The following is a 14,380-nucleotide window of genomic DNA, read 5'->3' on the forward strand; positions in this document are numbered from 1 at the left end:
AATGTGAAAAATAACCAAAAATTAAAATTTGATATATACAAATGCACTAAATTTTAGTTTATATATAACATTACAAATTTTATCAAAGTTTATATATAATTTTATTATTTATCCCATTTAAAATTTAAAATATTTTATAAATTCATTTGATATCTGTGGTATAATTAGAAATGAATTATAAATATACTAACCATATATATATTAAAATTATTGCTTACGAATAAAATATAATATATTTTATAAATATACTGAAGTCAAGATCTTTATTTGGAGGTGCCTTCACAATTTCATACCGTGTAAAGGAAGACTTGTTGAGAAAGGGTGTAGTATTGATCTGCTTTGTTTATGGTGTGATGAACTTGAAATAATCGAGCATGTGCTGATTCATTGCCTTTTTGCAGTGAATTGCTGCAATATTGTGGGAATTCAACACTTGACTACTGGTATTGTTGAGACATTTTTCTTCTCTTTGCACTTATAAATGACAATCAACGCCACCGGGCCTTAATGATTTTGTGGACCCTTTGGTTCTATAGGAACATCTTTGTTTGGCAGCACAAGGAAAATACGCTGGCTCGAATTATCGAGTTTGCAAATAAATTTATACAAGATTAGCAAACATCGACAACCATTTTCCAACCGGTTCAACTCTTGAATGATGCAAGTATTATTGTTGCTTCACAGTGGGCGAGACCAATGGATGGGTTACTAGACTGTAATGTGGATGCTTATAACGCTTCGACTTTTGCGGCTATTGTGCGTGATAGTAATGTTCAATTTCTAAAGGGTATGACAAGTAATGTTTTGATAAAGTTGTGGTTGAGCCGAATTGTCTTTTAGCCATTAATGCTTGGTAAAGCCTATTATAAATTAGTCAAATTTTAGAGTACTTGTTTGCGATTGTTTATCTTTGCAACTTGAATTCTCTTCTTTGCCTTTTGCTTGAACTCGACGGACTTCGCTTTATGTCCAAGATGACTATATTATTTACATATTATAAAGAGTGAATTTCAACATTTATTACTTTCATTGTTGACAATGATGTTTCAATATTAAATACCTCTAAGAATACGTATATTAAGTAAATTTGATGGCTTGAATTTTAATTATTTTAGCGTCTATAATCTTTAATTTTCTTTATGTTTTGTTTATTTTAGTTGAAGAGCTATTTTTAAAAAATAATAATAATTTCCATAATCAACAAATATCTCCAACTCAGGCTATCTTTTCAAGCTAGAGAATTGGTGACACAATGGTCGAAATTCTTTAAGGAGGTTGAAAGCACAATTAAGAGTCAACAAAGCATTGAATTTAGTAGAACAAAAAGAGCTTGGCAGCAATGCATAAAGGTTGAAGGGGTAACTATTTGGCTCTCTTTAGCAATACATTGCAGATAAAAGGACATAACTTTTGCCAAATCGCTTGCAACTAGAGAAGATCTCCTTAAGGTTGCAAGAGCTAACATTCAAAGAATTCTCCCTACTAACTCTGATTATGAAATTATCAAAAGAAATTTTTTATTATAAAACAATAAATTTTATTTCAAGGATGGTATTATCTTTTTATATTTTTATACAAAAAAAATGCATGCAGATAATAATTTTTTTGAAAAATGGTATTATAATAATAACTTTAGTTAAAATGATAAAATTAAAAAATCAAATATCACAATGTTTTGAATTTAAATTTCATTATGTGTAAGTATATTTCTAAATTTTATATGAAAAGATAAAATTATCTTCAAAATAATATCTATTGTTTATTAAAAATGAGGGATCTTTAATAAATTTATTACTAAATTGGTGATCCAATTAAAGTTGATACCAACTTAATAAAATACTTAAATATAATAATAAATATATAGATAGATATTATGCATTCTTCTACTGTAATTACGTCATTAACTAAATTAACATGTGTGAGTGATACTTGTCTTATTGTCAATTTAATTTTCATAAATTATTAACAATATTATGAGCATACAAATAATTATATTAATCTTATTTAAAATTAAATGTAGATATTTATTTAAATAAATCAGAATTAAAATTTTATGATTAAACTTTCTCCGGTCTTCTTGTTTTTTCTTTGGGCCATTTATTAATGGTTGAATTCTAAAATTTCTTTTTTCTGTAAAAAAACGCTTTTTTGGAACAAAAGAAGGAAAAGGAAAAATGGAAAAAGAACTGACTGAAGATGCGATCTTTGATTTGATCCTGGGAGTGTGGAGAAATCTAGGCCGTTAGCCTTTTCAATTTTTTATTAATTATCAGACAGTGAATACAGAGAGAGAAATGAAAGGAGGCGATGAGGAGGTCGCAACTCCGGCTGGCCCGCCACAGCCGTTGGATTGGAAATTTTCTCAGGTATTTGGTGAACGAATCGCTGGAGAAGAAATTCAAGAAGGTAATTTTCATTCGTTTTTGGATCCAATTTGTACTTTGTTAGTTCAATTGGAATTAGGATTAGCTTTGGTGTTTTGGATCGATTTTCGATCATGGCTTATTGAGTAATTTTTGTTTTGGTAAATGGGTATGAGAAATAATTGTGAATTTTTTGGGATTTGGTTTTGATTCGGGAAAGATGGAGCTTTTGTCGAAATAATGCTTTAAATAGTGTTTTTGTTACCCAAAAAAGGTAGTATGGAAGTGAACTTGGTTAAGTTACTCATGGTGCATGCACAAAAAATTGTTCTTTTCTGTATTAAATTGATGTTTGGATCTTAATAATCTTTTCTTTTTTTGGTATCAATTTGTGGTTGTGGGGATTTTTAGTGCATGGAAAGTAACTAATAGCTTTGAGAATTGTGTTGAAACTGGGATCTGAGTATTATCACTCTCTTAGGATTGAGATAGACTATGTTTTTAGAGATTTTGTTACTTTGAGTCTTAACCCATGGAAAGATGACAACATTGTTGTGTCATGGGTTTTACTATTTGTATGTTTTTGACGAAAGCTACATTTTACCGATTCCTGGATATATTTTGCAATGGTTTACTTGTACAAATGGGTTATATCATGGAAGGCTTCCAAGCAAATGGGATTGGCAGAAAGTTGGTTAGCTTATGAGTTGAGTGATATAGGAGTTTGTGACGCTTCTATGAAACATAGAGTTCGGTGATTTGCTGATACATATTTGACCTTTTTGATATTCAGTTTAAATTAATATGGTCCATTTCAGTAATTCAATGGTGAAACTTTGCTTGAGTTGAGTTTAGGTGGGTAAACGTCAAGGTAAGTAATTCTTTTGGAACCGATGAACAGAGACATTTTGTCATGATGAACGAGTGACAGAACTACTTTGGTGATGCTTGGTTTGGTGCCATTGTAGGAACTAGCTAGTATATGATAAGAATGGAATATTGGAAACTGCAGATGATAGTCGGGTGTTTACATTGATAACATCCCAAGGAGCCAATGACTAAGAAAAGTAATGAGTTTGTGAAGGACTGCAATAGATGCATGAAGAACAAGATCTGAGAAAGTTGCCTAAGGACTAAGATGGTGCATTTATACATGATAAAAAGACCAATAACGTCCAAGGATGTAAGGATTTGAGGAGAATGTGTTTAGAAGACATGGCAAGTGAATTCTTATTGATACTAATGGAGACAATTCCTTATTTGCTGGAGGAAGTAGCCATGATAGAGGGTTCTGGTTTTGTCTATTAAACTACTAAATTAAGGTTAGAAGTCCTTTCTAGTTAATTCTTGAAAAGCAACCCAGAAAAGCATGGTTGTGATTAGATGGCTTAAATTGGGGATTTTTACAGAGAGTAGGTGGATAATTTGGCTGCAATGGATGTCTTTTACTTCTGGAAAGGCTAGGTTGGTCAGATCTTGCAGCTTATATGCATATTTCTACTTAGGAAGCAATTTGCTAATGTGTGGCAATAAGTTCAGGTTGGATTCGGTGAGAAATGGATTGCTTTCAGAAACATTCTCGTTAACTAGGATGGAATCGCTAATTATTTTCTGTCTACAATAACTCATAGTTAGCTTAAGATTGCAGAAGTCTATTCTGAGTTATGGAAGACCAAGGAGTCTCTGGCAAGGATATTTCTTAGAAAGGATAGTGTAGAAAATAAAGGTTATGTCAAGAGACTGAGAGTTGTGATTTATCAAGATTTGGGCTTCTTCACATTCATTGCAGCTTCTATAAAGAAAGTTATATAAACTTGACAAAATCTTACCATTACTCCTACTGGCAATGCATTTGTATTTTCTGAAGAATTTTGTTTCCTCCTGCAGTTGATATTATTTCCGCAATTGAATTCGATAAAACTGGGGATCATCTTGCAACTGGTGACCGTGGGGGCCGTGTGGTTCTTTTTGAGAGGACAGATGCAAAGGATGTGAGTTCTGCTTCCTCCTTCTGATGTTAATATATTACTTAGTTATTTTTTCTATTATGGCTTTATAGTAACTTCTTGTACTACAATTTCAGCATGGTCTATCAAGAAGGGATCTAGAAAGAACGGATTATCCAATTAGTCGGCACCCTGAGTTCCGTTACAAGACAGAGTTCCAGAGCCATGAGCCTGAGGTGCTCTCTCATCGACTTTTGGAGCATTGATACTACTTGCATATGCACATATGAACAGACACATTTATTTTTCCCCAGGCTCAAACTATTTTGCTCTATCTTTGGTTTTCTTTTCTTTTCAGTTTGACTACCTCAAGAGCTTGGAAATAGAGGAAAAAATCAACAAAATCAGATGGTGCCAAACAGCCAATAGCGCACTGTTTCTCCTCTCCACCAATGATAAAACCATCAAATTTTGGAAGGTAGGGAAGAAATCCGTGCTGTAACTCTGTCTTAACTATAAGTCCTTCAGTTTGCTTGTAGTTTTGTTTATGCAATCACATTATTTGCAATACATATTGATGGTATGTTAGCATGTTCATGCCCTTATAGTTTTGTCTGTAAAATACTTCCTATGACATTGTTTGACAAGTGTAAAACAAACTGGGTATTTTTTCTCATTTTAGTTTATTTATTCTTCTAACTGTTGGTGTTAAGCATATTTAATGGCTGATATTATGATTTGTGGGTAGCTTTGCCTTTGCTATTATGGCCACTTATTTGTCTGCTACGTGAGGGTAACAGGTACAAGAAAAGAAGATCAAGAAAATTTCTAAAATTATTGCTGACCCTTCGAAAGCTGTTGGAAATGGAAATGTTGCTAGTTCAAGTAATTCAAATAGCCCAAAACCTTTTCCTACAAATGGAGTCTCCCCCGACAGATCCTGCAACCATTTGGGCAATGACATCTCTTTCCCACCAGGAGGCCTTCCATCGCTATGTTTACCTGTGGTAGTTGTACTCAACACAATTATTTTATTTACTTGCTGTGATTAAGTTTTAAATTTAAATACAATTTTTATCTAAACGAGTTTTAGTATGGCCAAGGCTTGTGAGGATGTTAAAACCCTAATTAAAGCTTAAAAGAAGTGCTACCTAAGGTGATGAACTTCTTTTTAAGATGGCTTGTCTATAAGATGTGCTCTCTAATGCCTGACTGAATCAGGGGCGAAGCCCAGGATTCTTGAAGGCCAATGAGATAGAGTATTTGGCATTTTATATTATCCTTCTGCACCATCTCATTTAAAGATGCATTTCTAGGCATTATGCAGCATATACTGTTAGATTTGTAATTCCTATCCTGCTACACATTATCATCTAAGAATCTGCCACTTCCATCTCTGCATCTTATTGGATAACTGGGGCCATGGGAGCCATACATGGCTCTAGTCCTTGGAAGACAATAGGTTGTTGTTTCTTTTTCTTTTCTTGGTGAACAACCATGAATCTTTTTATTGTCTTACCTTTAAGTTTTATTGTATCTTCTAGGTAACAAGTCAGGAGACCAACCTAGTGGCGAGATGTCGAAGAGTATATGGCCATGCTCATGATTATCATATCAACTCTATTTCAAATAACAGGTAGGTATTCTCTTATATTTTTATTACATTTCTTTATGCTGTGACTTACTATATGTGGACTTGCTTGAAAACCTTTGAAGAGAAAGTATGATTTTTCCTTGGATATTTTATGAGTATAAACCTTTTATCTTACTTTTTTTTCTTCTCTGATGAAGAAATCTATCATCATCTGAGACACTTGAATGCCCTTATTAAGATTTTCAGTCTGATAATTGCTTACCTTCAATGTCTTCTATTTTTTGATTTTTGTTTCTTGTCCTTTGCAATATCATTCTGAGGCATCTCTGCAGAAAGTGATGTCATTTAGGATGTCCTTGGTAAGTGGAAAAGTGGAAAGATGGAAGAGGATAATGGAAAAGAAGAAAGAAAATAAACTTGAGTTTTCTTGGTAGGAAAGAAAATAGGAAAGATAATCATTTTCTATCCTAATGTATAAAAACAAATTATACCAAATTGGAATGATAAGAGGAGAGAAAATGAGAGAGATGTAAGTTAAGTTTCAGATTTATGTATTTTTTTTAAAAATTCATTTTCTTTTCTCTCATTTTTCCACTCTTCCGAGCAATGAATGGGAAGAAAATTACTTTTTCTTTTAAATTTTCAATTTTTTGTACCAAGCACGCCGATGGAAAGAAAAAATATGTTTTGTTTCTACTTTTCTACTCTTTCAATCTTTTGACGCAAATCCTTAGTTTTAGGTTCTAGTTTGGAGTAGAAAGTTAAAACTGCGTGGATTAGGCTTCTAGTTTTTTTTTTTCCCTTTTTTTCTCCATTCAAACTTCATGTGTGGTCAAGCCGTTATATAATGATAAAGTATGATTGAGTTTATAATGTCATAATTACATGGTGGATTTTAATTTCTAAGCAACAAGTTCTGTGGCTGAACTTTCTGTTTTGTCATGGCCAAGCAAGAAGTTTTAATTGTGAAATGGTCCGTGAGGATACTGTCCATGCATTAAAAATGAACAGCTGATTAATAATCTTGACAACTCCAGAGAACTTCTAAACTGTAAGGTTTAAATGTTATGAGTGGAGTTTTCTTTAGGAATTATTTGTCTTTTGAAGCCTCTGATCTATTGCATTCTCATTTTGCATAAAAAATATGATAATCTATCCCCAACTGAATATGCTTTATGCCATTCAACCCTTGAAGTATGTTAGTTTTTAGCTCATACCAAATATTTGCATCATATTTTATCACCGAATTATCTAGTCCTTGTCTTGATGTTGGATTGTCTGCACACTATGTTTCTATGCAATTGTTATTCATGTAATTTTTTGTTTTGAAATCCACAATATTTAAGCTTCTTGCATTCAGGCTTGTTTGCAGTTTATATTTTATGGGATTATATCAGTTTTTATCATTACCTTCATTCCAAGATTTACTGGGTCTCTTTCTCTCTCTTATTTTACCTAGTGATGGCGAAACCTTTATATCAGCTGATGATTTGCGTATAAATCTTTGGAACCTGGAAATTAGCAATCAAAGTTTCAATATTGTTGATTTAAAGCCTGCAAACATGGAGGATCTAACTGGTAATCTTCTTAGCATACCAGTTAAAGTAGTTCCACCTTCTGTGCTGCTTAATAAATTTTATGAAGTATCTCCTTTTTAAGCCACTTTTAAGATCTTTACAATAAATTTGTTTGGAGGTAGTTCTTAAGTTCCCAAGTTCCGTTTAGCCATAGTTTTTGTTTTCGTTGTCATTTGAACTATTGTTATGCCTATCTTTTCAGAGGTTATAACATCAGCAGAGTTTCACCCTGCCCACTGTAATATGTTGGCATATAGTAGCTCAAAGGGCTCGATTCGCCTCATTGATTTGCGGCAATCAGCTTTGTGTGATTCTCATGCCAAATTGTAAGTGTTTTAACATTTTTGTACCTTTGTCTACAATTTACCAACTTATTCTCCCAAAAGACTTTCCTATAGATCCTGACAGCTGATGGTATATTGGCTGTTTGCTCTCAATATCCTTTCTGAATAACCCATACTATGCCAACAGGTTTGAAGAATCAGAGGCACCTGGTTCTAGATCGTTTTTTACAGAGATAATCGCCTCAATATCAGATATTAAATTTGCCAAGGATGGAAGATATATTCTCAGCCGTGATTACATGACTCTTAAGGTTTTGGCTTTGTTTCTTTTCCTTTTTATTTTATTTTATTTTAATTTGTTTTCAGTATTGATCCATATATGATTATACCTTTTCAATGCATGATTATTACATTATCACGTGATTCTTCTTAAGTATGCTGCAGTGAGCCGACGACTTTATGTGCCATTTAATCCCGGTTTTCATTATCTGTCCACTTATTCTGTAAGACATTGAAAAGGATTTGTTTGCCATTGGTATGCTGTAACATGCAGGAAGCATGAAGCTCAAATTTTGCTGCAAATATATTTTCAATAAAGATTTTAGTTTGTAAACATGTAGCACACTGATTGAAATGGAAAGAGCAATTTGGTTCGTCGGCATTTTAGTTAGGACTTGGATAATCAAAGGATGTTGTTTATCTCGTAGAGAGCTTATCATGAAAATATTTTCTTCTATTCAGTATTTGAGCATTCAACAATTTTGAAGCAAATGCTTTTTTGATATCCTTCCCTATTCTCTACTTGATGTTCGTTGTGCTCTTAATTCCTTTGATGTTAGCATACTTGTTTAATGTGGATCTTAGAACTTATCATCTGACTTGATTACATATCACTTGGTTGTCAGTTATGGGACATAAACATGGATTCGGGTCCAGTTGCAACATTCCAGGTTCACGAATATTTAAGACCAAAGGTATGATTTCTACCTTCTGATAGAGATTATATTAATCATATTTGTGTTGTGATGTATCAGAGCTGATTATGGCTTTCTTTTAATTGTTTCAGTTGTGTGATTTGTATGAAAACGATTCAATCTTTGACAAATTTGAGTGTTGCCTAAGCGGTGATGGATTGCGAGTTGCGACAGGTTCCTACAGGTTTGTTTTGTGAGATTAGGTCTGTTAATCTTTTGCTATTGTTGATGTTATCGTCTTCCACTTATCATAATATATATTTCCCATGATCTCAGCAATCTATTCCGTGTATTTGGTTGTGCCCCTGGAAGCACTGAGGCAACGACTTTGGAAGCCACCAAAAATCCAATGAGGTAAACTATTCACTCAATCATCGTAAAATCATGGGTGATTCTGTAATGATGTAAGTAGTTATAAACATCCGAACATCTTTTCAGGAGACAAGTTCAGACACCCTCAAGGCCTTCCAGATCCCTAAACAGCATAACACGTGTTGTACGACAAGGTAGAGATCAAGTGTTCATTTGTTCCTTTTTAACTACCATTAACTTTTGATTATTTTTGTGCTGGACTCCTCTCAAATGCTTTTGTTTTCGGAAAATCTGCCATAAATAGCAGAAACCCTCGGAGTTGATGCAAATGGAAACTCTCTTGATTTCACGACAAAGTTGCTGCACTTAGCGTGGCACCCCACCGAAAACTTGATAGCTTGTGTTGCTGCTAACAGCTTGTACATGTACTATGCATAAAAGATGGTCCAAGAAGCAATGTATTTCCTTGGTTTAACGTTTATTTCGGAGCTGGTAGCAAAACTTTCTTTCACTTTCCTGCCGACCATCGTGTTAAATGCTACATCGACTCTTTAACACTTTTGGTAGCCCTAAAATCCGTAGCACATCCTAGTATCAAGGTCAAGAAATATCTTAGCAAGGAAGAAACATATCTTTGTTCTCGGGTAGGCAGCTCAATTCTCTTTTCCCCTTTACCCCCACATCTCCAAAACCCGAAAATTTTCTTTTCCCTCCCGTAATCTTCTTTCAAAGTAGGTGGAGTTATGTTTCTAAGACGTGTTGAGTTGAAGTTAGCAGAAAATATGATTGTAGCAAAAGGATGTTCAAAATATTTGGCACAAGGTTCAAAGGTAACTGTAAATTAAAATTTTTTCTTACTTTTTTTGGGCTCAAAATCATGGTGGGAAGTAGCTGTTGGAACTTGCATCATTTATTTTTTTGTTTGATTCTTTTGTCATGTTTGGAACTCGGGAAAAATCCCGAAATTACACATGGAATACGAGTTTTGATTTGATCCAATTGTAGATATCGAACTTCATCATAGGTTTGCTTATTGCATACATACAAAAAAAAACCTAATGCTTCTTTCTGATTTCTAGGCTTTCAGATTAACAAAAACCTGTTGAACTAATTATCAAACGACGAATATCCAGACACCTATTGAACTAATTATCGTATCTGACCAATTGTTGCATTCATTTTAATTTATTACACCTGGAGTCCAAGTTGACAGAGTCATCTCCGATAATAATGGAGATTGGTGAGTAGGAGAGATGGAGCTTCATCAAATCGGGGGCGTCAATCAAACACATCTGAAACCGTAGGATTTCATAGTTTGACTAGAAGGTAGAAAAAGCTTCTAGTCCTTTTATTTTGAATATAATTTATTTATTTATTTAAAATTTAAAATTTAAATCTATCACTTTTAAAAAATTGTAGACAGCTTTCTGTCAAAATTGTGGAAAGGAGTTGAAAGTTTTTAAATATATTATTAAATTTTCCATTATCTATGTTTTCTTATAATATTAAAAGAGCAGTAAATATTTTTTACTTAAATAAAACATTTAATGCTTCATTCTTAATAAGGAAAATAAAATATAGAATGGTGGTCATTTGTCCAAATTCAAAGGTTTACTTAAAAATAGATTTTGATAAAATTTAAGGTCCGGACCATGAGTAATATTTTTTGGCTCTGATCTGGCCTAGCCTGAATATATTCTATTATTAAAAAAAGTTATATTAATTATATATATTTATATTTATATTAAATCACTAATTCAATAACAATTAAACGCATTACCCTAAATTTAAAAAAAATATTTTCCCAACTTACTCAACCCAAAATATAAAATTTTAAAAATTATATTTAATGCAATAAAATATTTATTATATTTATGGTAGTATTTTTAATATAAAGACTTTTTAATAAGTTTTTAATATGTTAGAAAACTTTTAATTTAGCGTTTTTAGGGCATTTATTTTTTTAAAAAAAATATTTTTAAATAAAAACTAATCTTAAAAAATTAAATATGGGCAAGACGGGTCTGAATTTACCTTTCTTAAATTGGATCGGATTTGGACAAAAAAAAGTAAACTATTTTTCAAACCAAATTTGACTTGAAAAATTGGTTTAAATTTATTGCATGGACTCAGCTCAACTTAATCTGGCCAATGAGCAATTATAGATGGGAGGGGTGAAATGGGCATAATCAGGCAAAACTAGGAGATTTAAAAGTGGTGTCCCCAGTGACACCGATATTTCAGTAATACAAAGTTTTGAAAATACGGGAAAAAAAGAAAAAAATATTTGATTTAAAATTTCCGGCATCTCCAAGCTGTTGGGCGACACCATTTTAAAATTGTTTTTCCTGATGCAATCATTTTGTAATTATGTCGGTGCTTTTCAAGTGGTGTCGCCTAACACAAAAGTGACACCTTAAATTACCGTAAAAAACAATCCATTCTCGTAATTAATCTACTTTCCACCCCATTTTTCTAATTACTTTTTTTCCGTATTATTGATGTAAAAAACTTCATTAGGTTGATTATTTGTTAGTGTCAAATTATGGAGTAAAATTTGAAGGTTAAAATATACTTTAATCCTACTTTTATTTTTAGACATTTGGACTCTCCACTTTTTGGATTTTAAATTTAGGTCCAACTATTAAATTTTCTGATATGGCATTTTTTAGTTGAAAAAAAAAATCACTTGGTAGTCATATAAAAATAACATTAAAAATATTTATGTGGATTTTTTTTCTCTTAAAAACATCAATTTAAACTCATCATGATAAAAAAAATTGTTGGAATAGTGTTCCTAAGAAAAATTGACGTAAGCATTTTAATTGAAATAGTAATAATATTAAATATTTAGACTAACTAATGATATTATAAAAATAGAAGGATTAAATTATGTCAAAAATTAATGTTATAAATTAACTAACGACATTATCCCATTTTCAGCATGGTATATGAACTAAAACTAAAATTTGATCATTGTTTTATAATGTCAAAAAAAAAAAAGAAAGCAGCAAGGCAAACCTAAAATAAATAGAAAACCACGTATCTGTTTCTAATACCTTTAATGCATTCAAATTATATACAATCACATACTATTTTAATTGAAAAGTTAACAATATTAACTATTTGGACTAATTAATAACATTATAAAAATACATAGACCAAATTACATTAGAAATTAAAGTGTAATGGTTAAATCTTAAATATAGGCATGATAGAGGGACCAAAATTGGAATTTAACCAATTTCCAAAAATGCAAAAGAAAGAAGGAAAGCACCATGGTGGTACACGTGTTGAAAAAGAATATTCTTCGTGCATTTAAAATTTAGTCTTCATATTTTTATTTTTAGGAATATAGCCCTTATATTTTTAAATTTTAAAATTCAAATTCAATTGTTAACACTATTAATTTTTTTATTAAATTCATTGTTATGAAATTTTAAAATTAAAAAAAATAAACCCACTTTTAAATATGTTTACAACTCCTAAAAGTTACATCAGCTTTTAATCAGAATAAAATACTTTTGACTAATCGATAACATTGTAAAAATTAAAGGATCAAATCATATAAAAAATTTAAAGTATAAAGATTATATTTTAAATTCGAGTGCAACATGTAGACCAAATTTGAAATTCAACCATTGTTATATAATTTTAAATTTGAGAGTGTTTTAAAAAAAAATTGAATTGTAAAAAGATTGAAAAAAGAAAAGATGACCCGCATGTCAAAAGAAAGATGACCACGTGTCAACTTTGTGAAATTGAAAATCTACCATTTCTTTTATATAAAGAAAGAATAGTGATCCAGATGTCAACTAAAGAAGATCTTTTGAACCTTGTTTTAATATAATATAATTTGCAGAAAGGTTATTGGCTTGTTTTAGTCTTCATATCAATTTATGATAATTAAAAGAAAAATATAAGCTGCAACCTTCCCTCAATTACAACTCAGATATTTGCCTTACAATAAAAACCATAGCATTTCAAGCATCACAAATTTCTACCAAATAACTTGGATGGTTAACTTGTCTAACTACAATACATAGCAAACACTTGTAAACCATTAAATATCCTTTATACATAAACAACGTAATATTTCAGAGAGAATGTATTTTAGATATAATGTGATGTAAAGTCTTAAAGTAAAAAATAGAAATATATTGTAATAAAATTTTGGTTAAAATATGTTAAAGTGTTTATACTCTTTATAAATTTAAATTTTAATAAATTTAGTTTCCTACTTTTAAATTTTAAAATTCAGATTTAACTGTTAATCTTAATAAAATTAATTTATTAAATTTAGGTTGATTGTAATATCATTTTTAGTTACATGACTACCAAATGAATTTTTTTTATTTGAAAAGGTCACATAAAAAATTTTAAAAAATCAATAACAACTGAACGTGAAATTTAAAACTTAAAAAATAAAAAGATTAAATTCTTAAAAGTAAATGTATATGAACTAAATTTTAAATTTGTAAAAAATACTAAGACTTATCTAACCTAAATTGTTTTATTTAAAAGTTAAATTTTAAATAAAAAATACTAATAAGATTCGAACTCAAATCCTAACTTATACTTTTGTTTTGAAATCTGATTTCGAGTTTTACTATTAGAATACAAATTTGAATTAATTAAATTATTTGTTGAATATTCAAATATATTAAATATTTGCATTCCATAAGTACTTTTAATGTAATTAAAAAAATATTATCCACAAAAATATGATGGGTTTGTATATTTATTATCCAAATTTGCATCCCTTATTTACAAAAGTAATGAAGGTTAATATCTGTATCCACTCTAAAATTCGTTGTAGATAGTAATTAAAATATTAAGTTTCAAATATTATTCAAAATTTGTAATATCTGAAAATGCAAAAAACAAGTTGGATATCTGTATATATTCTAATATGCATTATACAGTACCATCCCTACTTTGGATTTCTATTTTTTATTTTATTTGTTTGTAATAGTAAATTAAAAAAATGGTCGATATCGGGTTTTTATTTTTCAATTTGTTATTTGAGTTTGGTTTTAATGTTTAATTTGGTACCTAAATCAAATGGATCACGTGATTTAATAAATATTTTACATTGTTACAAGTGACTTTTCTGTCAAAAGTGCTAATAGGATGATGGAGGACTCTTGAAATTCAAGAGAGGCAAAATGGAAAATTGTATGGAAATATCCAGGACCTCAAGAGTCTGGTACTTTATTTGGACTTCTTTTAAACACAAATTTCTTACAAATGTGGAAAGAGTTAAGCAGGGAATTGGGGTTGACTCTTTATCCTATTTGTAATCATGGCTCGAAAGATTTCTTACATGT

The 14,380-nt window shown here is 30.8% G+C and overlaps 1 protein-coding gene across 4 annotated transcripts; it reads left to right on the forward strand.

Moving 5' to 3' along the window:
- The first annotated feature begins 2,064 nt into the window (after positions 1-2,064).
- Positions 2,065-10,049, forward strand: LOC107889096 (serine/threonine protein phosphatase 2A 55 kDa regulatory subunit B beta isoform). Of its 4 annotated transcripts, none has more exons than XM_016813414.2 (14): positions 2,065-2,406; positions 4,251-4,354; positions 4,447-4,545; positions 4,668-4,787; positions 5,110-5,319; positions 5,854-5,945; positions 7,363-7,481; positions 7,683-7,806; positions 7,952-8,075; positions 8,670-8,738; positions 8,831-8,922; positions 9,015-9,092; positions 9,177-9,244; positions 9,355-10,049. In XM_016813414.2, the coding sequence occupies exons 1-14, from the start codon at positions 2,295-2,297 to the stop codon at positions 9,486-9,488; spliced, it is 1,545 nt and encodes a 514-aa protein (XP_016668903.1). In that variant the 5' UTR covers positions 2,065-2,294; the 3' UTR covers positions 9,489-10,049. The 4 variants fall into 4 exon arrangements, with proteins under 4 accessions (XP_016668903.1, XP_016668904.1, XP_016668905.1 ...); XM_016813415.2 differs by having other exon boundaries at positions 9,358-10,049; XM_016813416.2 differs by having other exon boundaries at positions 2,083-2,406; positions 5,110-5,316.
- Positions 10,050-14,380: the final 4,331 nt, after the last annotated feature.

This window comes from Gossypium hirsutum, chromosome A09 (assembly GCF_007990345.1).
Source record: "Gossypium hirsutum isolate 1008001.06 chromosome A09, Gossypium_hirsutum_v2.1, whole genome shotgun sequence".
NCBI classification, from domain to species: domain Eukaryota; kingdom Viridiplantae; phylum Streptophyta; class Magnoliopsida; order Malvales; family Malvaceae; genus Gossypium; species Gossypium hirsutum.